The 27,230-nt window shown below is 47.3% G+C and overlaps 1 protein-coding gene across 2 annotated transcripts in view; it reads left to right on the top strand.

The window, feature by feature from the left end:
• LOC143806195 (butyrophilin subfamily 2 member A2-like) overlaps nt 1-27,230 on the top strand; it is a 64,696-nt gene that overhangs the window by 16,460 nt on the left and 21,006 nt on the right. For both annotated transcript variants that reach the window (XR_013221408.1, XM_077286309.1), the window contains exon 2: nt 25,026-25,376. Coding sequence is in view for 1 of the 2 variants with exons in the window: in XM_077286309.1 (XP_077142424.1) it covers nt 25,026-25,376 (351 nt within the window). In the remaining variant the exon portion in view is untranslated. The remainder of the gene's footprint in view (nt 1-25,025; nt 25,377-27,230) is intronic.

Genomic DNA, 27,230 nt, shown 5'->3' with positions numbered 1-27,230 from the left:
GCACTACAATGTCCATATAAAAAATGCATTCCAGTGCCCAGATAAGTGATGCACTACAACATCCAGGTAAATAATTTGCTGCAGTGCCCAGATAAATGATGATCTACAGTGTACCGATAAATAATGCCCTACAATGTCTAGATAAACACACACACACATTCCCCCAGGAAGAAGCAACACGTGAAACACATGTTGGGGCGCTGTACTACACTCTGCTTGTTGTTTTCTGTGTATAGCTATTTTTTACACTATAGAGTTATGTTAGTTATGTGGCACTATCACTGCACTTTACAAATTATGCTAGCTATATGGCACTATTAGAGCACTTTGTAAACATCTAGCTGCTTGCATACTAGAACTAGCACCTATATGGGCTTAACCCCTTGCAAGGTGTGACTGGTTTGGGGTGGATCTCCATGCACTGTTATTAACGCTTGAACCCATGGGTCGCCTCTACTTACCGTACTTAGTTTTTCCTAGACTCAGCAGTTCCGGTGAGTCTCTAAACCTCCACCAGTGTATGTACATCCTCCTGAGTGTTGATACACTGCATTCATACTATTTAACCTCATCCAACACCTGAGTACACAGGCTAACATGCACACGTTGCGGATTAGGCTTAGGAATTTCTGGTGCGGATCCTGTCTCTCCTGGCAGAAAACGCACCTGCGGTTTTTTTGTGCGTTTTTGCTGCGGTTTTCTTGCGGATTTGCTGCCTTTTTTACCCCTGCGGTTTTCTATAATGGAGTGGGTACAAAAACGCTGCAGATTCACAAAAAAAGAAGTGACATGCTACTTCTTTTAAACCACAGCGTTTCCGCAGCGGATTTTCCGCAAAGTGTGCACAGCATTTTTTTTTCTCATTGATTTACATTGTACTGTAAATCAATTGCAGATCTGCAGCGTTTCTGCACTGCAAAAAACGCTGCGGATCCGCAGAGAATCCGCATAGTGTGCACATAAAATTGACTCTTTGTATCCGGACATTGGTCCTACTATAAGTGGTATACACCCCATGAATATAGTTTAATTTTTCATTTGAATCCACGCTAAAATGTTTACATTTTAATTATATTAATATATGTCTCAATAAAGCTTTTTATTTTATTTGGCATAAACTTCCTTACTATTTTGGATTATGTCTAGATAAACAATGCTTTACAATATCCAGGTAAACAATGCAGGTAAACAATTGTCCAGATAAATAATTCACTACAATATCCGGGTAAATATTTATCTACAGTGTCCAGATAAATTATTCTCTATAGTTTCTAGATAAATTATGCTCTGTGGTGTCAAGGTAAATAATGTTTAACAATGTCCAGATATGACAGCTGGTAAGCTTCTAGTACCCACTTTATGGCGCACGTCTAATATTCCAAGTGAAAATCAACTATTCCTTGAGATTGACCAACTGGCAGCGCTTTCCACACATCATTTTTCCTCCTTTACACGTGTCTGGAACTCCTGGGGTAACTTTTAGGAACTCGGATAAATTTATATCCTTTTGTGTGCCGGATTCCACACCTTGATTTCGGACATGACCGATGCACCAGCGGACCTATTTCCCTTCCATCTTCCCTCCCCCCTCCACCTTTCCATGACACCGTCCTTCAGTTCCATTTGCACCTTTATGTGTTCTTTGCTTCTAGTTGGTTTCATAACTATCTAATGGCGACTTTTTGATCCCAACAGCTTCAGTTAACCAACTTTATTTGGTTTATCTGTTAGTAGAAATCAAAAATCTTTCATTTTCTGTATTAATGATGTTTTGATGGAGGCAATTATTTCTTATTTCTGGCATTTTAGGTACTTTACTAGATGTCATTTATTCCTTTGAGACTTGAATGGTTTATTAAAAAGTGAAATTTCTATGCCTCTTCTGTTTTTCGAGTTTACCCTAATTGATTCTTTGTTTGCTGATGTCAACCATCTTATGATTCCCAATAAATAAAACATTGAAAACAAACAAAACATTGTCCAGATAAATAATGAACTACAGTGTCCAGATAAATAATACCCTGCAGTGTCCAGATAAATAGTGATTTAAAGTGTCAAGGTAAATAATAATTACTATTATTATTATTTATTTATATAGCACCATTAATTCCATGTGCTGTACGTGAGAAGGGGTTACATCAAAATGCAAATATCACTTACAGTAAACAACACTAACAATGACAGACTGGTACAGAGGGGAGAGGACCCTGCCCTTGCGGGCTTACATTCTACAGGATTATGGGGAAGGAGACAGGTCGGGGGTTGCAGTAGCTCCGATGGTGTTGATGTGGCCATGTGGTCATTACAGGCTGTAAGCTTCTTTGAAGAGATGGGTTTTCAGGTTTCTTTTGAAGGATCCAAATGTGGTGGATAACCAGACGTGTTGGGGCACAGAATTCCAGAGGATGGGGGATATTCGGGAGAAGTCTTGGAGGCGATTGGGTGAGGAGCGAATAAGCGTGGAGGAGAGAAGGAGGTCTTGGGAGGACCGGAGATTATGTGAGGGAAGATATTGAGAGATTAGTTTGGAAATATACGGAGGAGAAAGGTTATGGATGGCTTTGTAGGTCAGTGTTAGTAGTTTAAAATGGATATGCTGGGAAATTGGGAGCCAGTGAAGGGATTTGCAAAGAGGGGAAGCAGGAGTGTAGCGAGGAGAGAGATTAATTAGTCGGGCAGCAGAGTTAACGATGGACTGGAGGGGTGCGAGAGTGTTAGAAGGTAGGCCACAGAGGAGGATGTTGCAGTAGTCGAGGCGGGAGAAAATTAGGCCATGCACAAGCATTTTGGTAGAGAGAGGATTGAGGAAAGGACGGATTCTGAAAATATTTTTGAGCTGGAGGCGACAGGAGGTGGCGAGAGCTTGGATGTGCGGTATGAAGGACAGGGCAGAGTCCAGGGTTACTCTGAGGCTTTTGGGGACCGGGGAAAGTGTGATTTCATATTGATAAATTTTCATATTTTGATAGATAGATCAGGTAGGGAAGATATGCGAGATGGAGGAAAGATAATTAGTTCAGATTTGTCCGCATTGAGCTTGAGGAAGCGAGAGGAGAAGAAGGAGGATATGGCTGATAGACACTCCGGGATTCTGGAGAGCAGAGAGGTGACATCTGAGCCAGAGAGGTAGATCTGAGTGTCATCAGATGTACTGGAAGCCATAGGACTTTATGAGTTGTCCCAGGCCGAGTGTATAGATTGAGAAGAGTAAGGGCCCAAGGACAGAGCCTTGAGGGACACCAACAGAGAGGGGGCGAGATGAAGAGGTGGTATGGGAGAAGAAAATGCTAAATGTGCGGTTGGTAAGGTATGAGGAGATCCAAGATAGGGCAAGGTCTTTGACCCCAAAGGAAAAGAGGATCTGTAGTAGGAGGCAGTGGTCAACTGTGCATTTGTCATTTTATTTGGGTCCGCTGCACCCTGTCTGTGCAATTGTATTGAGGTCCATTTAGACAGGTAAGCATCTCTTTTTTTGGTGTTTTTCATGTTAGAGTAGGACTGGCAAAAGGACCCTTGACGCGGGTTGCCGGCTTACATATTATGGCCAGAATATCAACTAATACCTTACATATATTTATGTGTTTTGTTTTGTACGTTGTATTTTTTGCAGGGTGCAGTTGGGCCCAAATAGTTCTGTACACTGTGGCCTCTGTTCGCACAGGATGCATTGTAGCACTGGGCAGCCCGCCATAGGGCGTTATTAATAGGCTGGAGCCAGATGCTCTGCATTCCTTGTGTGAACATGCCACATACAGAGTTTTTATCTTAGTGCACTGGTGTACCACACGGCCAAACCCTGATTGATGGCTGGCTGTTTCATTAGGTATTGCACCTGTGCATTTGCCATTTTATTTGGGTCCGCTGCACCCTGTCTGTGCAATTGTGTTGAGGCCCATTTAGACAGGTAAGCATCTCTGCCTGGTTTTGGTGTGTTTTCAACTGTGTCGAAGGCAGAGGACAGGTCTAGAAGGAGAAGTATAGAGAATTGTTTGTTAGCTTTGGCTGTAAGTAAGTTGTTAGTAGTGTTGAGCATTCCGATACCGCAAGTATCAGGTATCGGCCGATACTTGCGGTATCGGAATTCCGATACTGAGTTCCGATACTTTTGTGATATCAGAAATCGGAATCGGATCCATATTCATGTAAAAAATAAAGAATTAAAATAAAAAATATGGATATACTCACCTCTCCGGCGGCCCCTGGACCTTACCGCTGTAACCGGCAGCCTCTGTTCCTAAGAATGAGCGCGTGAAGGGCCTTCGATGACGTCGCGGCTTCTGATTGGTCGCGTGCCGCTCATGTGACCGCTCACGCGACCAATCACAGGCCGCGACGTCATCGCAGGTCCTAAACTCCTCATTGTCCTGGACCTGTTGAAGTGCTTGATAGCACGAAACGGCTGTCGTCCGCGTGTGTTCACCACCCTCCCTGCATCACATAATCATGTGTGAATAAATCGTATTTTTTTCATCACCGGTGAGTGCGCTTTTACTTTTTCCTTTTTTGGTACTCTTATATGAACTGTATTTTTCTTAAAAGCGGCACCCAGGTGGTACGTTCATGGCAAAAAAAGTTTTTTGTTTGACAAAAAGGCTTATACGGTGTACCATTACATACTCCTGAGGTACAAGGGTCTAACTAATTACGGTGGTGCAGATGTGATATTTCTTCAGTTTGGATGAATAATGAACTATAGTGTACAGATAAACGATGATTTACAATGTCCAGGTAAATAATGTTCTACAGTACCAGATAAATTATGCTCTGCTGTGCCTGGGTAAATTGTGCTCCACAATGCCCAAATTAATAGCATTCTAACGTGTCCCAATGCTCAGTCATCTACAGTGTCTTGATATATAGTGAATTGATATACTAGCCCAGATAAATAGTGATCTCTAAAGTCCCAACAAATAGTCCTATACAGTACCCACATAATTAGCATCCTACAGTGTCCAGATAAATAGATGAATAATAGCAGTTCCAGGCTGCTCCTTGCATTGCACAGATTCATCAGCGCCCACTTTGTGCATAGATACGTGCCCAATACATTGTCTGGCTGTGTAGTATGTGTTGCATCGTACCATACTTTGCCAAGATAGTGTCTGTTTTGACCGCAGTGTCATACTTGTGTTACTTTTACTCCGTACTCCATGCCATATTTGTATTCCCCTTTAAGGACGACTTTGCAAATATAGGCGCCAACTTTGCACCAGTGGCGATTTTAAAATTGGCTAATCTCACCAAGTATAACATATTGTGTAACTTATTGCAGACGTTCGGTTGTAAATGTCATGTCAGTGCACGTGACACTATTACGCATCTCCAGAGTCGTCCCGTTTGATCAACCTTACAAGCAATATCTCCATTAAAAGATTAACAAAACACTATTGCCGGAGGTAAATATCTCCACTGCCAGCTGCTGTAAAAAACACCAGCGTATTATGGAAAATCTGGTTTTGTGGAATAAATGTCACATATTTTCCATCTCATAAGTGACATAGCTGACAACGTGTGCAAACAGAACAGGTTACACCAGCGTAGCAGTGAGCCGCGCAGGAACGGTCCTAATTCAGGACAAATCTTGTTCTACAAAGTAAAGGCAAAGGTGACTGCTGGGATACATGGGAGGAGCAGAACCACCATGGTGGCAGACAGAGCAGCTGTAAAGGACCCCCGAAGCTCAGGGGGCCCCTCTCATCTCACACATAATGTTCAGGTAGTGAAAACTACAGAAGAAGTAATAACATGCTGCCTATAATGTTACCATTTTGCTCTATTGTAAGTGTCGGACTGGGTGATTCCATAGGACTCTCCCTCCTAATACTGTACATGGGAGTTTTACCTGCTTATACTCAGCCTCGTGCACATGAGATGCAATGCAGAGAGGGCCTCTTCATGAATTTTTTGCATTGTGCAGCTTCCATGGGTCACCACCAGGGTCACCACTACAGTCGCAGACAGGCTTGCACTTCTTTTGAATTTATGACGCTTTTCAAATGAACCTTTTCCCTTTTTTAAAAAAAAAGTTAGCAGAGCAAAAACTTTACAACAATTCAAACCGTTTTACACCAAAATTTTGACAAATGTAGTTGATAAGACCAATGTGTATATACACGGAGAGACCTGTCAGTCCAGGAGAGTCTGGCGGAGAGAAGTCTGTGGGGGAGAAGTCTGGGTGAAAGTCTGTGGAGAGAGGGTATGTGAGGAGAAGTTTATGAGGAAAGTCTGTGGGGAGAAGGCTATGAGGAGAAATTTGTGAAGAAAGTCTGTGGGGAGAAGCCTGCAGGGGAAGTCTGTGGAGAGTGGTCTATGAGGCGAAGTTTGTGAGGAAATCTGTGAGGAGAAGTCTGCAGGAGAAGTTTGTGAGGAAAGTCTGTGGGGAGAAGTCTGCGAGGGAAATCTGTGAGAGCAGTCTATGAGGAGAAGTTTGTGAGGGAATCTGTGAGAAGTTTGCAGGAGAAGTTTATGAGCAAAGTCTGTGGGGAGAAGTCTTTGGGTATAAGTCTGTGGGGGGGAAGTCTGTGGAGAGAGGTCTATGAGGAGAAGTTTGTGAGGAAAGTCTGTGGGGAGAAGTCTGCAGGAGAAGTTTATGAGCAAAGTCTGTGGGGAGAAGTCTGAGAAAAGTCTGTGGGGAGAAGTCTGATGGGGAAGTCGGTGGAGAGAGATCTATGAGGAGAAGTTTGTGAGGAAAGTCTGTGGGGAGTAGTCTGTGAGAAAAGTCTGTGGGAAGAAGTCTGAGGGGGAAGTATGTGGAGAGATCTGTGAGAAGTTTGTAAGGAAAGTCTGTGAGGAAGGTTTGTGGGGAGAAGTCTGTGGCAGATGTCTGTGGGGAGAAGTCTGGGGAGAAGTCTGTGGCAGATGTCTGTGGGGAGAAGTCTGTGGGGAAAGTCTGAGGGGGAAGTCTGTGGGGAGAAGTCTGTGGCAGATGTCTGTGGGGGAAGTCTGTGGAGAAAGTCTGTGGGGAGAAGTCTGAGGGGGAAGTCTGTGGGAAAAGTCTGTGGGGAGAAGTCTGAGGGGGAAGTCTGTGGGGAGAAGTCTGTGGCAGATGTCTGTGGGGGAAGTCTGTGGGGAAAGTCTGTGGGGAGAAGTCCGAGGGGGAAGTCTGTGGGAAAAGTCTGTGGGGAGAAGTCTGAGGGGAAAGTCTGTGGGGAGAGGTCTGCAGGGGAAGTGTGGGGAGAGAGGTCTATGAGGAGACGTTTGTGAGAAAAGTCTGAGGGGAGAAGTCTGAGGGGGAAGTTTGCGGGAAGACGTCATCCTCTACGACTGGTCAGTTTATAAGGATAATGGCTCCTGGTAACTTCACGTCTGATTCTTCTTGTTTCTTTGACAGTTTTTCTGCAGCTTTATTTTTTCATGTTTTTTGATTCTTGGTGACTATTTACAGCAAAACGTCTGCTGTTCTGCGATGACACCAGTATCTGACAATCTCAGCAGCTGTGTCCTCTGTAGACAGGGAATAATCTGTGACTTTTCAGAGTTGGAGAAATCTCTTTTTTTGTTTTTAGGGAAACATGCTCCTAATAATTCTTAACACCCTGATAAAAGGGCGGGGGCATCCTGTGACCACACCCTTTATTACACAAATACGCGAGACCTGATCTGCTTCATCTGATCAGCATTCTGGTTTATACAGCTCAGAGGTGGGAAAACTGCATAACAATGATGATTGGGTGACAGTAATCACCACCTAATAATTCTGCACACAGGGTACATGGAGATGGGAGGCTTAGTTCAGAGATCACCTTTCCATTTGCACCATTACAGTTGCATTGGAACCTCTATGTATCTATTGACATTACATTGGGGGGTGAGCAATGCATTGATTTGACCAGGAAGAAATATGCAGATCTATAAATAAAGAGACTATTAATAAATAATATCAATAATAATATATCAGTAAATATTGAGCTTGTGCGAGGTCCTGAGCTGGGTGTATCCAGAGATAAGGCTGCAGTATCAGCCCGTCGAAGCTTTCTAGGTACAAGGTCTATTCATTATTCTATTCAAATGCCATCGCCTGGAACTGGTCTACTATAGTCAAACAACGCAACTTTCTAATAATATTAGTTATAAATCAAAGAGTTGGTCATGGAGAATGGATTTGTCTTTGACCTGTAGGAGATATTGCTTTTAGATGAGAAGGTATAAACTTTTTTGTATTGAAGGTGCCCCCTTCTAGTGCCAGTTCACAGCTCAACATCCACTCTTCAGCTTGGAACAGGTGGGTCTCGAATTGGTTTGCTCCATCGAGAAAAAGTAGGGACAGGGCGCACTAATCGTCAAAGGGCAATCAATACATTGAGGTGCTGCATCTAGTAGAATAACATGTACAAATCGAGGAAGGGGGAAAAGAAGCACTACAAGATGATTTGCACACTTGTCTATATATATATATATATATATATATATATATATATATATATATATATAGCGCGCCCCCACCGTCGCAAGGCCGATTGGTACCCGGTACCGGGCCTCTCTGTCTCAGTTCTGGGATTGTCATGGTGGCTAGACCCGGTCCGTGACCCTGCTAAGGGGCGTCCAATGAAAGTTGAGAGTGATGATGTATGGTGCAGGGTGCGATGAATAACGAGGACACAGGGTTGCAGTCTCTTTACCTCTTTACTGAAGGTTTCGAAATACTCGATCCAGAGCACTGTTAACTGGGCTGGCTGAGACCGGCCGGTCCAAAGGCACATCCGGAGTTCCCTTAGCAGGTGGGAATCAGTGTCTACCTTCTAGCGCCTGTGTGTTGTAGTCCTTCCCTGCTGAGCACCCTGGGATAGTCCTCACAACTGTTGTGTCTGTCTCTGATGTTCGTTCTCTCCGTCCCCCAGATGATATGGTTAGGACGCACCCGTATGACGGGGTAGGCCTGGAGTTCTTCCGGGACCCTAGAGTCGCCCCTCTCCCACAGCTGCCTCCGTTGTCTGCTTAGGTGTTTAAGTGAGACAGCCAACCTATAATTGGCTGTCCTGCCGTGGTTTGTAGTAATGCTTAGAGTCTCTTACTTTCTCGGCGTTCCGGCCACCAACTTTGCGGCTCAGAAGGATGTTGCCTCGATCTTACAGCACGACTCCTTCTGGTCCTATCACCTCTGCGCTGTATTCCCGTTTCTCACTCCTTCACAATACCCTCACTTCTTGTCCTTTCCTAGGAGACTGCCGCTGTAAGCACAGGCACGGCTCCGTAACGTTCTTTCTGTTCACTAGGGCTCTGCCAGGATCCCACCTCTGACAGGTCCTCTCTCGAGCTCTTCCCAGCTCCTTTCTCCCTGACTTCCTGTCCAACCCCCAGTTTTACCCAAGTGTGAGGAGTGGTCTAATAGATAGAACCACCCCCCCTGGTGGCCTGAGTGTGAGGTGTAGTGTGTGTCTGCGATACCTGATCAGGTGAACTCCTTTAGTGCAATCAGACGTACCATCACTCCCCTTAGTGGCGGAGCGACAGTACTGCAATGACCAGGACTCTGGGGCGCTGCACTTCCCCCCGGTTAAATCCAGTACTCCCGGACTGGGAAAAGAAAAACAATATTACACGTTAGTAGGAAACACACAAAACTTTGAAACACTATAAACAAGTAAATGCTGGGAACCAGCAACTATATAACAGTGCTTCCCTTTATGGGAGGTGAGGACACTTGAACGTTACGCAACTTTTGGGTCATGCACAGTTTATGACTCCCAGTCCAGTGGTTGAAACAGCGGTGACCCCGCTGTCCATTACTCCGTTGTCCATTTTTAAACCTGTAACAAAAGATATGCACACAAACATTTTCAACTAAATAGCAGCCCTCATTAATACCTCCAAGTTTTGTAGCGGAGTGGAGTTTGATTTTTGGTGCTGCGTGTCGATCTCCGCAGTGCAGGGGTTGCTATTGGCCTAACAGGGCCCGCTATGCTTGCTACCGCTGGTGTAGTGCACTGTCTTCTAGCTACGCTTCTAGTGAGTCTGGGTAGCACTGGCATGCTGGAGCTCTCAGGGCTGCTGCTACCAACAGTGGGTACGGCAGATTCGCCGATAGCAGAGGGAGGACTTGCCGGTTCAACGGTTGGCATCGCATCTTCAGGTAGGGTCTGTTGAGATTGCGGGCCTGGATGATCTGGCACCACAATTAGTTCTGGTGGGTTCGGCTGACGGAACGTTAGGACGGGTACCACGATGACCTGATTTATCTGAGTCCAGGACTGGGGAAAATCACCAAGAACAGTGTGTATCATCTTCTCCTCTTCTACAGGTGGGGAGGTTCCTGGATCCGTTTCCCTCTCTCTCAACTTGTCAGGGCAGACTTTAAGGTGGTCCCTGGATATCGCCGTCGAGGTCTCCCCTCCATCCTTGCTGATGAGACAAACCTTCGTGTTGTCGAAATTGGATGACAGGATGGTACACGGTTCTGCTTCCCATTGGTCATCGAGTTTGTGTAGCCTCCTCTTTCGTTTGAGTACTTGCTCACCGGGTGACAAGGGAATCGCAGGAGCGTGCTGGTTGTAGTCTCTCTCTTGTTTTTGTCTAGCCTGGGCGAGACTTCTTTCCACGCATTCCTGTACTTTGCGGTACCTTCGCTGCCTTTCTGCATCCCAATCTGCATCCGGTGAGGTATCTTCGGGGATTAGGACCCCCATGTCCAGATCAACGGGTAACTTGCTAGATCTTCCTCGCATCAGATACGCTGGAGTGCAGTTGGTGGAATTTACTGGGATGTGATTGTATATGTCCACCAAGTCAGGCAACTTCGTTGGCCACAGGTTCCGTTCCTCTACGGGCAAGGTCTTCAGTAAGTCGATCACCACTTGGTTCATCTTTTCACACATCCCGTTGGTTTGGGGATAGTACAGTGTGGTTCTGATATTCTTACACCCGTACAGATGGCAGAACTCTTGGAACACCTCTGCTTCGAATGCTGGTCCCTGATCGGTCAGTACCTTCTCCGTGTACCCATGGAGCCTACAAAAGTACTGCTGGAAGGTCTTGGCAGCCGTCCTGGCCGTTAGATCCTTGACAGGTACAACCACCAAAAATCTGGAGTAGTGATCTACGATGGTGAGAGCGTAGATATAGCCTGACCGGCTAGGTGTCAGCTTCACATGATCCAGCGCGATCAGTTCGAGCGGCCGTTTGGTGATGATGGGCTACAAGGGAGCCCGTTGGCTGTCGCGGTCCTTCCTGCGTAGGCTACATGGACCGCACTCCCGACACCACTTCTCAATGGCTCTCTTCATGCCAATCCAATAGAACCTCCCTCGGAGTAGCCTCTCCAGCTTCCTCCATCCGAAGTGCCCGACTCCATCGTGGTAGGCTCCCAGAACCATGGGCGCATCTTGCCTTGGCACCACTATCTGCCATACCAATTCATGAGTACGTGGGTCGATGCTTCTCCGGCACAGCTTACCATCGTGAATAAACAGTTTGCTTCTCCCCTTCCACAGCTGTCGTGTCTCCTGTGGATCATCTGGGCCGGGATGCAACCCTGCCTGCGTCAAGAGCTCTTTCACCCGACGGACCGCAGGGTCACCATCCTGGGTCTCCGCCCATCCGTGATGGGGCAGGGGATTCAGCGTGGCATCCTGTTGTGTTATGACCCCAATGGCGAGGGTCTCAGAGGAACGTGGAAGTCTGCAGAATACAAAAATCCAGCTCATAGGGCAGTGGTAACTGGGTTGACCATATATCTACTCCTAACGCCAACACTAGAAGTAGCCGGGGATCATTCCTACGTTGATTCTAGATGACACGCGCCAGCCGGAGAATCTAGCTACCCCTAGTAGAGGAAAACAAAGACCTTTCTTGCCTCCAGAGAAGGGGACCCCAAAGCTGGATAGAAGCCCCCCACAAATAATGACGGTGAGGTAAGAGGAAATGACAAACACAGAAATGAACCAGGTTTAGCACAGAGAGGCCCGCTTACTGATAGCAGAATAAAGAAAGGTAACTTATATGGTCAACAAAAACCCTATCAAAATCCACACTGGAAATTCAAGAACCCCCGAACCGTCTAACGGTCCGGGGGGAGAACACCAGCCCCCTAAAGCTTCCAGCAAAGGTCAGGATATAGATTTGGAACAAGCTGGACAAAAATACAAAACCAAAACAAATAGCAAAAAGCAAAAGGCAGACTTAGCTGATATAACTGGAACCAGGATCAGTAGACAAGAGCACAGCAGACTAGCTCTGATAACTACGTTGCCAGGCATTGAACTGAAGGTCCAGGGAGCTTATATAGCAACACCCCTAACTAACGACCCAGGTGCGGATAAAAGGAATGACAGAAAAACCAGAGTCAAAAAACTAGTAACCACTAGAGGGAGCAAAAAGCAAATTCACAACAGTACCCCCCCCTTAGTGAGGGGTCACCGAACCCTCACCACGACCACCAGGGCGATCAGGATGAGCGGCATGAAAGGCACGAACTAAATCGGCCGCATGAACATCAGAGGCGACCACCCAGGAATTATCCTCCTGACCATAGCCCTTCCACTTGACCAGGTACTGAAGCCTCCGCCTGGAGAGGCGAGAATCCAAGATCTTCTCCACCACGTACTCCAACTCGCCCTCAACCAACACCGGAGCAGGAGGCTCAGCAGAAGGAACTACAGGCACAATGTACCGCCGCAACAAGGACCTATGAAATACATTGTGAATAGCAAACGACACAGGAAGATCCAGACGAAAAGATACAGGATTAAGGATTTCCAATATCTTGTAAGGCCCAATAAAACGAGGTTTAAATTTGGGAGAGGAGACCTTCATAGGAACAAAGCGGGAAGAAAGCCACACCAAATCCCCAACGCGTAGTCGGGGACCCACACCGCGGCGGCGGTTGGCAAAGCGCTGAGCCTTCTCCTGTGACAACTTCAAGTTGTCCACCACATGATTCCAGATCTGCTGCAACCTATCCACCACAGAATCCACCCCAGGACAGTCAGAAGGCTCCACATGACCCGAAGAAAAGCGAGGATGGAAACCAGAGTTGCAGAAAAAAGGCGAAACCAAGGTGGCGGAACTAGCCCGATTATTAAGGGCAAACTCAGCCAACGGCAAGAATGTCACCCAATCGTCCTGATCAGCAGAGACAAAACACCTCAAATAAGCCTCCAAAGTCTGATTGGTTCGCTCCGTCTGTCCATTAGTCTGAGGATGGAAAGCAGACGAAAACGACAAATCAATGCCCATCCTACTACAAAAGGATCGCCAGAACCTGGAAACGAACTGGGATCCTCTGTCAGACACAATATTCTCAGGGATGCCGTGCAAACGAACCACGTTCTGGAAAAACACAGGAACCAGATCGGAAGAGGAAGGCAGCTTAGGCAAAGGAACCAAATGGACCATCTTGGAGAAGCGATCACATATCACCCAGATAACGGACATGCCCTGAGATAGCGGAAGATCAGAAATGAAATCCATGGAGATATGTGTCCAAGGTCTCTTCGGGACAGGCAAGGGCAAGAGCAAACCGCTGGCACGAGAACAGCAAGGCTTAGCTCGAGCACAAGTCCCACAGGACTGCACAAATGACCGCACATCCCTTGACAAGGAAGGCCACCAAAAGGACCTGGCCACCAGATCTCTGGTGCCAAAAATTCCCGGGTGACCTGCCAACACCGAGGAATGAACCTCGGAAATGACTCTGCTGGTCCACTTATCCGGGACAAACAGTCTGTCAGGTGGACAAGACTCAGGCCTATCAGCCTGAAATCTCTGCAACACACGTCGCAGATCCGGAGAAATAGCTGACAAGATAACTCCATCTTTAAGAATACCAACAGGATCAGCGACTCCAGGAGCATCAGGCACAAAGCTCCTAGAAAGAGCATCGGCCTTCACATTCTTTGAACCTGGTAAATACGAGACAACAAAATCAAAGCGGGAGAAAAACAATGACCAGCGGGCCTGTCTCGGATTAAGGCGTTTAGCAGACTCGAGATACATCAGATTTTTGTGATCAGTCAAGACCACCACACGATGCTTAGCACCCTCGAGCCAATGACGCCACTCCTCAAATGCCCATTTCATGGCCAACAACTCCCGATTGCCCACATCATAATTTCGCTCGGCAGGCGAAAACTTCCTAGAGAAAAAGGCACAAGGTTTCATAACAGAGCAACCAGGGCCTCTCTGCGACAAAACGGCCCCTGCCCCAATCTCCGAAGCATCCACCTCAACCTGAAAGGGAAGTGAGACGTCAGGCTGGCACAAAACAGGCGCCGAAGTAAACCGGCGTTTCAACTCCTGGAAAGCCTCCACGGCAGCAGGAGCCCAGTTAGCTACATCGGAGCCCTTCTTGGTCATATCCGTCAAAGGTTTCACAATGCTAGAAAAATTAGCGATAAAACGACGGTAGAAGTTAGCGAAGCCCAAGAACTTCTGAAGACTCTTAACTGACGAGGGCTGAGTCCAATCAAGAATAGCTCGGACCTTGACTGGGTCCATCTCCACAGCAGAAGGGGAAAAAATGAACCCCAAAAAGGGAACCTTCTGTACACCAAAGAGACACTTTGAGCCCTTGACAAACAAAGAATTTTCACGCAAAATTTTAAAGACCAACCTGACCTGCTCCACATGCGAATCCCACTTATCAGAAAAAAACAAAATATCATCCAGATAAACAATCAAAAATTTATCCAAATACTTCCGGAAAATGTCATGCATAAAGGACTGAAAAACTGAAGGCGCATTGGAGAGCCCAAAAGGCATCACCAAGTACTCAAAATGACCTTCGGGCGTATTGAATGCGGTTTTCCATTCATCACCTTGCTTAATGCGCACAAGGTTGTACGCACCACGAAGGTCTATCTTGGTGAACCACTTGGCACCCTTAATCCGGGCAAACAAGTCAGACAACAGCGGTAAAGGATACTGAAATTTGACAGTGATCTTATTTAAAAGCCGATAATCAATACAAGGTCTCAAAGATCCGTCCTTTTTTGCCACAAAAAAGAATCCCGCACCAAGAGGGGAAGAAGACGGACGAATATGTCCTTTTTCCAGAGACTCCTTGATATATGAACGCATAGCGGTATGTTCAGGTACCGACAGATTAAACAGTCTTCCCTTAGGAAATTTACTGCCTGGGATCAAATCTATAGCACAGTCACAGTCCCTATGAGGAGGCAGTGCACTGGACTCAGACTCACTGAAGACATCCTGATAATCAGACAAATACTCCGGAACTTCCGAAGGCGTAGAAGAAGCAATAGACACAGGCAGGGAATCCTCATGAATACCAGAACAGCCCCAACTTGAGACTGACATAGCCTTCCAGTCCAGGACTGGATTATGGGTCTGTAACCATGGCAGCCCTAAAACGACCAAATCATGCATTTTATGTAAAACCAGGAAACGTATCACCTCGCGGTGTTCAGGAGTCATGCACATGGTAACCTGAGTCCAATACTGCGGTTTATTTTCTGCCAATGGTGTAGCATCAATACCCCTAAGAGGAATAGGATTTTCTAATGGTTCAAGAGTAAATCCACAGCGCTTAGCAAATGAGAGATCCATGAGACTCAGGGCAGCACCTGAATCTACAAACGCCATGACAGGATAAGATGACAGTGAGCAAATCAAAGTTACAGACAGAATAAATTTAGGTTGCAAATTACCAACGGTGACAGGACTAACAACCTTAGCTATACGTTTAGAGCATGCTGAGATAACATGTGTAGAATCACCACAGTAGTAGCACAAGCCATTCCGGCGTCTATGAATTTTCCGCTCATTTCTAGTCAGGATTCTATCACATTGCATTGAATTAGGTGTCTGTTCAGACAACACCATGAGGGAATTTGCGGTTTTGCGCTCCCGCAACCGCCGGTCAATTTGAATAGCCAGTGCCATAGTATCATTCAGACCTGTGGGAATGGGAAAACCCACCATAACATTCTTAATGGCTTCAGAAAGGCCATTTCTAAAATTAGCGGCCAGTGCACACTCGTTCCAATGTGTCAGCACGGACCATTTCCGAAATTTTTGGCAATACACTTCAGCCTCGTCCTGCCCCTGAGACATAGCCAGCAAGGCCTTTTCTGCCTGAATCTCAAGATTGGGTTCCTCATAAAGTAAACCGAGCGCCAGAAAAAACGCATCAAGATCAGCCAATGCCGGATCTCCTGGCGCCAGCGAAAAAGCCCAATCCTGAGGGTCGCCCCGTAAGAACGAAATAACAATTTTTACTTGCTGAGCAGAATCTCCTGATGAACAGGGTCTCAGGGACAAAAACAATTTACAATTATTCACGAAATTCCTAAACTTAAACCTGTCTCCGGAAAACAGTTCAGGAATCGGTATTTTAGGTTCTGACCTAGGATTTCTGATAACATAGTCTTGTATGCCCTGCACACGAGTAGCCAGCTGGTCCACACTTGTAATCAAGGTCTGGACATTCATGTCTGCAGCAAGCATAGCCACTCTGAGGTAAAGGGGAAGGAGAAAAAAAAAACTCAGAATCTTCTTTCTTATAATCCCTCTTCTGCAATGCATTAAACATTTAATACGGTCCTGGCAAACTGTTATGACCCCAATGGCGAGGGTCTCAGAGGAACGTGGAAGTCTGCAGAATACAAAAATCCAGCTCATAGGGCAGTGGTAACTGGGTTGACCATATATCTACTCTACTAGAAGTAGCCGGGGATCATTCCTACGTTGATTCTAGATGACACGCGCCAGCCGGAGAATCTAGCTACCCCTAGTAGAGGAAAACAAAGACCTTTCTTGCCTCCAGAGAAGGGGACCCCAAAGCTGGATAGAAGCCCCCCACAAATAATGACGGTGAGGTAAGAGGAAATGACAAACACAGAAATGAACCAGGTTTAGCACAGAGAGGCCCGCTTACTGATAGCAGAATAAAGAAAGGTAACTTATATGGTCAACAAAAACCCTATCAAAATCCACACTGGAAATTCAAGAACCCCCGAACCGTCTAACGGTCCGGGGGGAGAACACCAGCCCCCTAAAGCTTCCAGCAAAGGTCAGGATATAGATTTGGAACAAGCTGGACAAAAATACAAAACCAAAACAAATAGCAAAAAGCAAAAGGCAGACTTAGCTGATATAACTGGAACCAGGATCAGTAGACAAGAGCACAGCAGACTAGCTCTGATAACTACGTTGCCAGGCATTGAACTGAAGGTCCAGGGAGCTTATATAGCAACACCCCTAACTAACGACCCAGGTGCGGATAAAAGGAATGACAGAAAAACCAGAGTCAAAAAACTAGTAACCACTAGAGGGAGCAAAAAGCAAATTCACAACACTGTTGGTTCTTGTCCTGTTCTTCACATGATGGGAGTACTGAGCGGCTTTGGGGCGATGGAATGCGGGCAGCTCTACCTCTTCAAGTGCCTCCAGGTCCTCCCCCGTTTCTGGCAAATTGGGCATCCGGGACAAGGCATCGTCATTCGCATTCTTGCGTCCTGCCCGGTACTTGATGGTGAAGTCGTAGTTGGACAGCCGGGCCATCCACCGCTGTTCGAAGGCCCCGAGTTTGGCTGTATCCAGGTGCGTCAGCGGATTGTTATCCGTGAAGACGGTGAATTTCGCCGAGGCCAGGTAGTGTTTGAACCTCTCTGTCACTGCCCAGACGATGGCAAGGAATTCCAGCTTAAAGGAACTGTAGTTGTCAGGGTTCCTTTCCGTGGGACGAAGCTTCCTGCTGGCGTAAGCGATTACCCTCTCCTTGGCTTTCTGGACCTGGGACAGCACAGCCCCCAATCCTACATTGCTGGCATCCGTATACAGCACAAACAGTTGGTCGTATTCAGGGTAGGACAGTACCTCTTCTCCCGTCAGTGCCGACTTCAAGCAAGTGAAGGATCCTTCCAGCCCCTCGTTGCAATCAAATGGGGCGTTCTTCCCCTTGGTCTTCTTTGATTGGCCCACCAACAGGTCTTGCAAGGGCACGGCCTTCTTGGTGAAGTCCTTAATGAACCTCCGGTAATAGCCTACCAGCCCGAGGAACTGCCGGACTTCGTGGAGGTTGCTGGGCTTCGGCCAGTCCTGGATCACCGTGACCTTGTCGGGGTCTGGGGCCACTCCTTCAGCACTCACCACATGGCCCAGGTACTGCACTTTGGGTTTCAGCAGATGGCATTTGGACGGTTTCACCTTTAAGCCAAAGTTGGACAGGGCTTCAAACACCTCAGCCAGGTGCTTCAGATGGTCTTCGTAGGTCTTAGAGAAGACAATGACATCATCCAAATACAGCAGTACGGTTTCAAAGTTCTTGTGCCCCAGACAGCACTCCATCATCTGCTGGAACGTCCCCGGGGCATTGCACAATCCGAAGGGCATGTAGTTGAATTCGCAGAGACCCATCGGTGTCGTGAAGGCCGTCTTCTCTTTGTCCGCCTCCGCCACAGGAACCTGCCAGTACCCACTGGTGAGATCTAAGGTAGAGAAGTAGTTAGCAGATTTTAAGGCAGCCAGAGAATCCTCTATCCTGGGCAGGGGGTATGCATCCTTATGTGTAATGCGATTCAACTGCCTGTAATCAACACACATCCTCATTGTGCCATCTTTCTTTTTAACAAGAACTAATGGAGCTGCCCAGGGGCTACAACTGTCTCTCACCACCCCAGCCTCCTTCATTTCTCTCAACATGTCCTTGGCACACTGGTAATGAGCTGGGGGTACAGGGCGGTATCTCTCTTTTATGGGCCGATGATCTCCTGTGGGGATATGATGTTGGATCCCTTTCACCTGTCCAAAATCTAAGGGGTGTTTGCTAAATACTCACTCGTACTCGTGAACCACCCTGTAGGCTCCCTGTTTCTGGTGGGATGGGGTAGAGTCAGTGCCCACATGCAATTCCCGACACCAGTCTTTCGAGTGCCCTGCAGAACCGTTGTCCTCCGCCAGGTTAGACGGGACCTAGGGTCCAGGTGTCTGTATCACACTATTATTGACAGCGAACAGTTTGGCGAGCGTGGCATACTTGGTGAGATGGACCTCTTCCTCCCCACAATTAAGGACACGTACTGGCACCCTCCCCTGGCGGACGTCGACCACCCCCCTGGCTGTTAGGAGAGTAGGCCTACTGTCTGAATATACGGGTTCTACCAGGGCCTGGTAGTCCTTACCCCTGAGGCCTATGGCTGCCCGACACCATATTAACATCTCACTCCTGGCAGGTATCGCGATAGGGTTTGAATCACTCACAGTGACACGACCAATTTCACCACCAGTCAGCTCTACCTGCTGTCTCTGCATCAGAGCTCTGATTTCTTTTTGCAGGGCGCGTTGTTCGCTGTAGCCAGCGGTTTCTGCTACCTGCTGTAACAAGACAATAACTTCTGCAAGACAATTTTCTATAACATTGGTACCGATAGTCATCATGGGATTACATTCACGGCGGTCAATATCAACAATTACAATCCCTTGGGCCTTCAATTCCACCCGCCCCACCTTGATGGTGACCTCTTTATACCCCACTTGTGGCAATGGCTGACCATTACTGGCTATTATGGTGAAATCGTCATCGGGGCCACGAGTAATATCGGTGTCCTCCCAATACCGTTTATAAAGCACGTAAGGCATAGTCGTCACCTGGGAACTGGTGTCCAGCAGAGCGTTCATGGGGATACTGTCGATCACAACAGGAAGAACTGGTTGCCCTCCAACGTATTTGGCTCTCCAATGCTGCGGGCCTGATCGTCCTACTCCTGGGGGTTGGCCCTTCGCCCCAGGGGTTGCTCGTTTAAAGGACAGTACCTTGCAAGGTGGCCCACCTGGTGACAGCGGCGGCAGATAGGTCGTCCGTCCCGATGGAAGTGATCTTCGTCCCGGCCTCTGGTCGGCGGAGTCCTCCTCTGTCGCATCCAGGGGACATCCTCTGGTCTGGAGGCCAGCTGGATCTTCTCCTTGGGGGCCTCCTGTAGGGACTGCACAGTCTGGGCTAGGGCAGCAACGCTCTTGGTCAGCTCCTGCATCTGGAGGCGGAGTCCTGCGGGGGAGTCATCCTCTAAGCTCTGGGCATCGGCCTCGGCGGCGACTGGAGCATCTGGCGCCACCTCCTGGTGGTACGTGAGGGCTTGACGCCTGGGGGGTACCGCACGGCTGGACTGTCGCTCCTGCAGCGCCTGGATGGCTTTATCTTTGAATTGTGCAAAAGTCAGGTCTGGATTTTGCATGGCCAGGAAGTGCAATTGGCCCCTTTGGTGACTGCACAGGAGCCCCTCAATGAACCGCTCTTTCAGGAGTTTATCCTCATCTTGCATGCTGCCGGGGTCACTCTGCTTAATGGCCCGCAGCACCTCATGGAGATTAAGGGCATAGTCCCGTAAGCTATCCTGCGGTCTCTGTTTGCATCCATAGAAAGTCAATTTAATTTCTGTAGCAGTACGGGTATCGAAGGTGGCTTTAAGCTTTGCAAAAACTTGCTGTGCAGTTCCCTTTTCCGCGGCGGGCCAGGTCTTCACTTCTCTCAAAGCCGCTCCAAAGAGTTGGTTTGTTATCATATGAACCTTCTGAGGCTCTGTCAAGGGGTAGAACTCGAGCAGGCTGCAGATCCCTTCTTTAAAGTCAGTTAATGTATGCGACTCCCCGGAGTATCGCGGGAGCCAGGCCGCTCCGGGCAGGTACGGCATAGAGAAGGGCATTATGGCCGTTGTGGTGGCGGCAGTCTCCGACTGGCTGATGGGGGCAGCGGGCTCTGCGGCAACCGGTGGTGGTATTAGGGCCGCGGCTACGTCCGCTGCGGGGACCGGAGCTGCCTCTGTGTCCACGGCTGCGACCGCCGCCTCCGCTCCTCCCGACTCAGACATGGCCGTCCCTTCCTCCTACTAACCTGCTGGAGTTCGGAGTTCCTCTTCCGGGGTTGGCACTTTACCGCGCTTTCTCGTTCCGCGCTCCTTTTGACCAGTTCCGCCCACGAAGCTAAGGCTCCTCCCTCCGTGCGCGGCGATGGCGAATTGTGGCGGGAACTGTTGGCGGCAATAGCAATGCACAGTCTTTGCAATTTGTCACAGTCCAAGCACAACAAATCACAGTTCCAAGGCACACATGACCTGATTCTTCAGGCTTAAGTAGATCCTGTTCGTGACGCCAAGTTGGCGCGCCCCCACCGTCGCAGGGCCGAGGGGTACCCGGTACCGGGCCTCTCTGTCTCAGTTCTGGGATTGTCACGGTGGCTAGACCCGGTCCGTGACCCTGCTAAGGGGCGTCCAATGAAAGTTGAGAGTGATGATGTATGGTGCAGGGTGCGATGAATAACGAGGACACAGGGTTGCAGTCTCTTTACCTCTTTACTGAAGGTTTCGAGATACTCGATCCAGAGCACTGTTAACAGGGCTGGCTGAGACCGGCCGGTCCAAAGGCACATCCGGAGTTCCCTTAGCAGGTGGGAATCAGTGTCTACCTTCTAGCGCCAGTGTGTTGTAGTCCTTCCCTGCTGAGCACCCCAGGATAGTCCTCACAACTGTTGTGTCTGTCTCTGATGTTCGTTCTCTCCGTCCCCCAGATGATATGGTTAGGACGCACCCGTATGACGGGGTAGGCCTGGAGTTCTTCCGGGACCCTAGAGTCGCCCCTCTCCCACAGCTGCCTCCGTTGTCTGCTTAGGTGTTTAAGTGAGACAGCCAACCTATAATTGGCTGTCCTGCCGTGGTTTGTAGTAATGCTTAGAGTCTCTTACTTTCTCGGCGTTCCGGCCACCGACTTTGCGCCTCAGAAGGATGTTGCCTCGATCTTACAGCACGACTCCTTCTGGTCCTATCACCTCTGCGCTGTATTCCCGTTTCTCACTCCTTCACAATACCCCTCGCTTCTTGTCCTTTCCTAGGAGACTGCCGCTGTAAGCACAGGCACGGCTCCGTAACGTTCTTTCTGTTCACTAGGGCTCTGCCAGGATCCCACCTCTGACAGGTCCTCTCTCGAGCTCTTCCCAGCTCCTTTCTCCCTGACTTCCTGTCCAACCCCCAGTTTTACCCAAGTGTGAGGAGTGGTCTAATAGATAGAACCACCCCCCCTGGTGGCCAGAGTGTGAGGTGTAGTGTGTGTCTGCGATACCTGATCAGGTGAACTCCTTTAGTGCAATCAGACGTACCATCACTCCCCTAAGTGGCGGATCGACAGTACTGCAACGACCAGGACTCTGGGGCGCTGCATATATATTATAAAAATACTGCAATTTTTATTATCATGAGAAAAGGAGAGGCGCAAGGAAGCATGTAAGGATGAGGGGCTATGCCGCTCATCCTTACATGCTTCCTTGCTCTTCTTCTCCTCCTTTGCTTGCTACCTGGGTGTCAGTAGGTATATTGTTCATGCCTATTCTTTTGCACTTTGGCACTTTCAGGACATAGGCTATCATTCCCCTATTTGTCCCAGTGCCTTTATCCCAGTGCTGCCTGCTTTTCTTCGTTCTCCACATGCATTACTAGGGCACCTCCAACATCCTAACTGTACATTTACCATCACACGTGTGTGAGTTTGGATTTGTCATGTTTAGGTTTGGGATTGGTCTCATGTGATATTATTCATCCTTTTGTGAGATACAATTGTATTATTGAATTTACCACTCCAAGTTTTGCATGTGTATCCACATTGTTGTATTTCTTCCCATCCCACCTGTATGTTATTGAGGCTGTCTTGGAGCAATTATTATTATTATTATCATTATTATAATTATTAGTGATGATGTATTGCTATTTATGAAGCTATAAGATCTGGGCTTTGACCAGTTTTTACTTGATTTTTATATGTAAGTCCACCCCCTCCACTTTCTCATGTTAATAAAAATTGCAGTATTTTTATAATATATCTACGAGTGTGCACATCATCTTGCAATGCTTCTTTTTTCCCTTCCTCGATTGGTTTGCTCCATCTTCATTGAGGAGCATCTAGTCCTCTCTTTTTTTTTGTCAGTTACGTCCAGCCTTATCATGGGTGTCCTGATGTGGTCAATCTGAGCAGAGACCTCATCTTCAGCAGAAACACAGAGCTTACACCCAATGACATTCCTGGTCTGTAGCAAGAGTTGGTCTGGAGACTTTGTACCTTATTGTTGGGGGTCTTCTGATTTGTAAAACATTTGATCTTCATTCTCCATTTTTATAGGATTCAGAAGCCCCCACCCTTCACCCCAATCATATTATTGTATAACCGAGGAAATTTGACATCCAAGCAAATATGGGCAGATTTAGGTCAAGAGTAGAGTTCCATCAAAACAGGGACCCTTAGAGGGTATAAATTCATAAAAGTGTAGTGCAACCATAGTTCCCAACCAGCAGATCTTCACTTGCTGTAGAACTTCAACGCCCATCAAACTCTGACAGCCACAGCCAAAAAATATACAAAATAATAATAATCTGAAAACCGATGAAGTGGCTCTGGCTTTCAGGCATTAAGATCATGTTACATTTATGCCCTGCTTTTTGGCTGTAAATGGTCTTGTATATTCTTCTAGGTAGACGTCCCGCTGCCATGGAGAGAGCAGGGACAGCAGGGGAGGCTGACAGCTCAGTACGGAGCTCTGGGCTCGCAGCATGATCGTACTCATAATGTGCTGGAAGCAGAAATGACACTTTATCTCATCCCACTGTCAGAAGATATGATCATGTACACAGTATTCGGCCGCTGGTGACTCCTCTGCCGTCAAACTCGTCATTATCTAATGTTATAACCTGATAATTCTCAGTCCAGGAATCCAGGAAAATGTCAGATGAATGTGTAACGCTAACATGAGATGGTCGGCAAGCAAAAGATCGAGGATCACAAGGATAATGCCACCTTTAGTTGATGTGGTCAACTGGACCATTTTGGAAGAGTGTTTTCTAATATGCTAAGTCATTATAGTTCTGTGTTTTCATGTCTTCCATGGACTCTTAGTGGGTTGGACTTTCAACAATCCCAAAAATGCCAGGTCTGACTACTGACTAACTGTCACGATGTGACAGTCTTTGGTAAGGAAGGGGGAGGCCTCAAACTGTTCCTGGAACTGGGACCCTAACTATCCCTGTCCCGGGGGTACTCTTAAAGGTAGAGAAGCAAGAGTCTCCGACCTTACTATGCTCCTGTTAATGTCCTAAGCTGTCCCATCCCCCAGGAGGCCTGGGACAGATATGTTAGTGTATATGTACATAAGACAAACAGGGAAAACAAAAAGCAACTTGCATACAAAAACACTCAATAAGGTTATCAAGAAACAAAAGGAAGAATAGGAAGGTACAAACCAAATGGGAATAGGATAATGGAAAAAGCATTCATCCAAAAACAGCAAACAATCTCCAGCAGCAACTATGAATCCCAACTTCAGTACTCCAAATCCAGCAAGCCAGGAAGTAAAACTTTCACAGCTCAGGGATGAGACAGTCTGGTCAGGTTTTATAGAGAGACAAAGCAAGCAGGTCAGTAGCTGCTTCTCTCTAACCAGCATACAAATAGTCATTATCCTCTTCAGCGCCAAAGGAAAGGAAGTCCATTTAATATGAGGAACAAAACAAGCTGGCTAAATGGAAGACCTGTGATTCACAGTACGCAAAGATCGGCTAACCCCAGATCTCCCAGGAGGACGTGACACACTCGTGACACTAGCAGCTGATGCGAGAAGCTACTACAGGAAAGAGGTGTCCTTTTGCTCTTATAGAAATCTCATGACGGCGACCACTTTAAATGGGAGATGTGAAAGCATCTCCTGTCCATGGGAAAACTCCTGGTGGCCAAAATTGCTTGTGAAAGCTGACCATATAATGTGTGTTGGGTCTGTAGACTCTCCCATTGGCAGATGTTTGGGGAAAGAACTATCAAAAGTTGGATATATAAATGCTTTACTTTTTTTTCAAGGAATGCTAAGCATGCAAGTGTATAGGATGATAGGAAAGATATTTGTCTCCCAATCCTTTTGTTTTATTAGTAGTTAATAGTAGTTTGAGGGAACCATTACTGATTTTTCATTGTACCCCAGGAGCTATAAGCCACACATCTGTGCATTTTTTGTGCATTCCAATGAGATGGACACTATTAGGAGTGGAACTTTGTACTAGATTTATCACATGTACAATTTATCTAATTCATTTTTCTGTCTCTTCTAGGTGAATTTCATCTACAGACCCAGGACACAAAGCAAGTAGCAGAAGTAGGGTCAGATACCTTCTTGCCGTGCTCCTTGTCATCTGCGCAGGGTCTCTCTGGGTTGAAGGTGCGCTGGTTCCGTTCACTTTATGTCACGACTGTATTGGAACTGAAGAACGGGAAGGAGGATAAGGAGCCGCAGAATCCTGAGTATAGTGGAAGGACAGCTTTCCGGGGTCAACCTGCCTCTGGAGACCTGACGCTGATATTGCGCAATGTCAGCCTCTCGGACGCAGATATGTATCACTGTCTAGTGGAGAATATCAGCAGCGAACTCTATTATGAAGTGGTTGTAGAGCTGATTGTCATAGGTACGTGTTAGGGGAAGGGGTTATAGTTGTTCCTCATGCTCTTCTTTGGGATGAGTTTCGAACTGGATTACCAAGTAGAGCCAGTGTTTTGAAATCTGTATTCTCCAATTTCGGCAAATTTTGGTGATAAAATTTGTATGCAGTGAATTAATTCAGCATGAATCTCAAGTACTCCAACTACCCTATATTAGACTAATCTAACACACAAACACTCTTTAGTACAAACACTGCCTAAGTAACAACAAGGTGACATCAATATATTTGACTATGGATAAATGAATGGTAGCCGTTCTTCACTGTTGAACTGTCACACACTATCTGTAGAGTTTTTTCAGTGCTTTATGGTTTCTCTCTCTATCTCTATGGCTAAATATAGTGCCGGTTTCCCTGCACGCAGCCTCTCTCCCCCAGCAGGGACTTCAACTCACTCACCAAGGCGGCCCCCGACCAGCACTACTTCCTCCTTGGCTGCTGCCCAGGGTATGCAAATGTCATACAGATCCCCGGGCACTGTGCTTAGGGCACGCTCCCTATTTCTTAAAGGGGTCGCTCGCACCGATGCCTGGGAGACGCTTATCATTTAAGGCACCTCCACCGGCGCAACGTTGTTAGATAGTTCACCAACATGCTTTCTAATTCTCAAGTCCGTGTCCGTTAGTTCCCACTAGTTCATCTAGTATCTATCCGCCCCTAACCTCCGTGCCAGTATCTGCCTTGTTAGTTTGTATTTCAGCTGAATCCACCTTCACTAGCCATGCCAAACTGTATATCAGCTGGACCTGCTCGCACCTTCCGTGCCAGTCTGTATGTCGGCCGGTCCCACCTGCACATGTTGAGCCAGTCTGTACATCAGCTGGTCCCGCCTGCACCTGCCGTGACAGTCTCTATCTCAGACTGGACCTGCCTGCATTTGCTATGCCAATCTGTATATCTGCCGGACCCGCCTGGACCAGCTGTGCCAATCTGTATATCAGCCAGACCTACCTGCACCTGCATTGCCAATCTGTATAACAGCCTGACCAGTCCGCACCTGCCAGTGCCTATCTGTACACCAGCTGTACCAATTTGCATCTGTGCTACCCGTGTTCCTGCCATGCCTGCCTGTATCAGCTGTACTCTCCAACAAAGCAGTTCCAGGTCCTATCCCTTGGGGGTCAGCTGACGTGCATTTGAGGTCTGTCCTGGAGTAGCACTTGGTGTCCGTTGGGAGCCAAGCCTAAAACCACTATCATGGACTATAGTAGAGTCAGGTACTCACCTAGTCATGCCCCTCCAGGCTCTTATGGGACCAAAGCACAGTGGTTCCACCAGTCCTGTTCCACTAAACTGTGAGCTGTGACATCCTCTTGCTATCCAGATTCACCAAAAATGACTGCTGCATTCCCTGCCTTTATACAGACTATGTTAGTCCCCCCTGATTGTCTGTAATGTGATAGATGCAAGGTATTATGGGAAAGCTCGGCCTGCCACGCCTGAAGTTATTTGCGCCTTCTGTGGTAAAATGTGTAAAATGGCAGCAGGCATTTTTGGTAATTTGCACAAATAAAATTGTAAATTGTTTGAATTTTTCAGTTTCATCAACTGTTGTAAATATTTGACACAATTTCGATTGGCATCAAATTAATTCGCCCATCTCGTTTCTGTTTGACCAGAAAAATAAAGTCTTATGTAGCGTGAACCTTCTACGGAACATTTCTGCAGAATGACAATAAAGGGCGCACATTCTAGGCCAGTGGTCCCAACCTTTCTAACCTTGAGAGCCACATTCAGCTCTGCAAGAGGGTCAGGAGCCACATCCAGCCCCCACAGTAGTGGCAACCAAAGCCCCCATTACAGGTATGATCATAACCAAAG

The sequence above is a fragment of the Ranitomeya variabilis genome, chromosome 2 (assembly GCF_051348905.1).
Source record: "Ranitomeya variabilis isolate aRanVar5 chromosome 2, aRanVar5.hap1, whole genome shotgun sequence".
In the NCBI taxonomy this organism is placed as follows: Eukaryota; Metazoa; Chordata; class Amphibia; order Anura; family Dendrobatidae; genus Ranitomeya; species Ranitomeya variabilis.
This window is presented reverse-complemented; position numbering and strand designations above follow the sequence as displayed.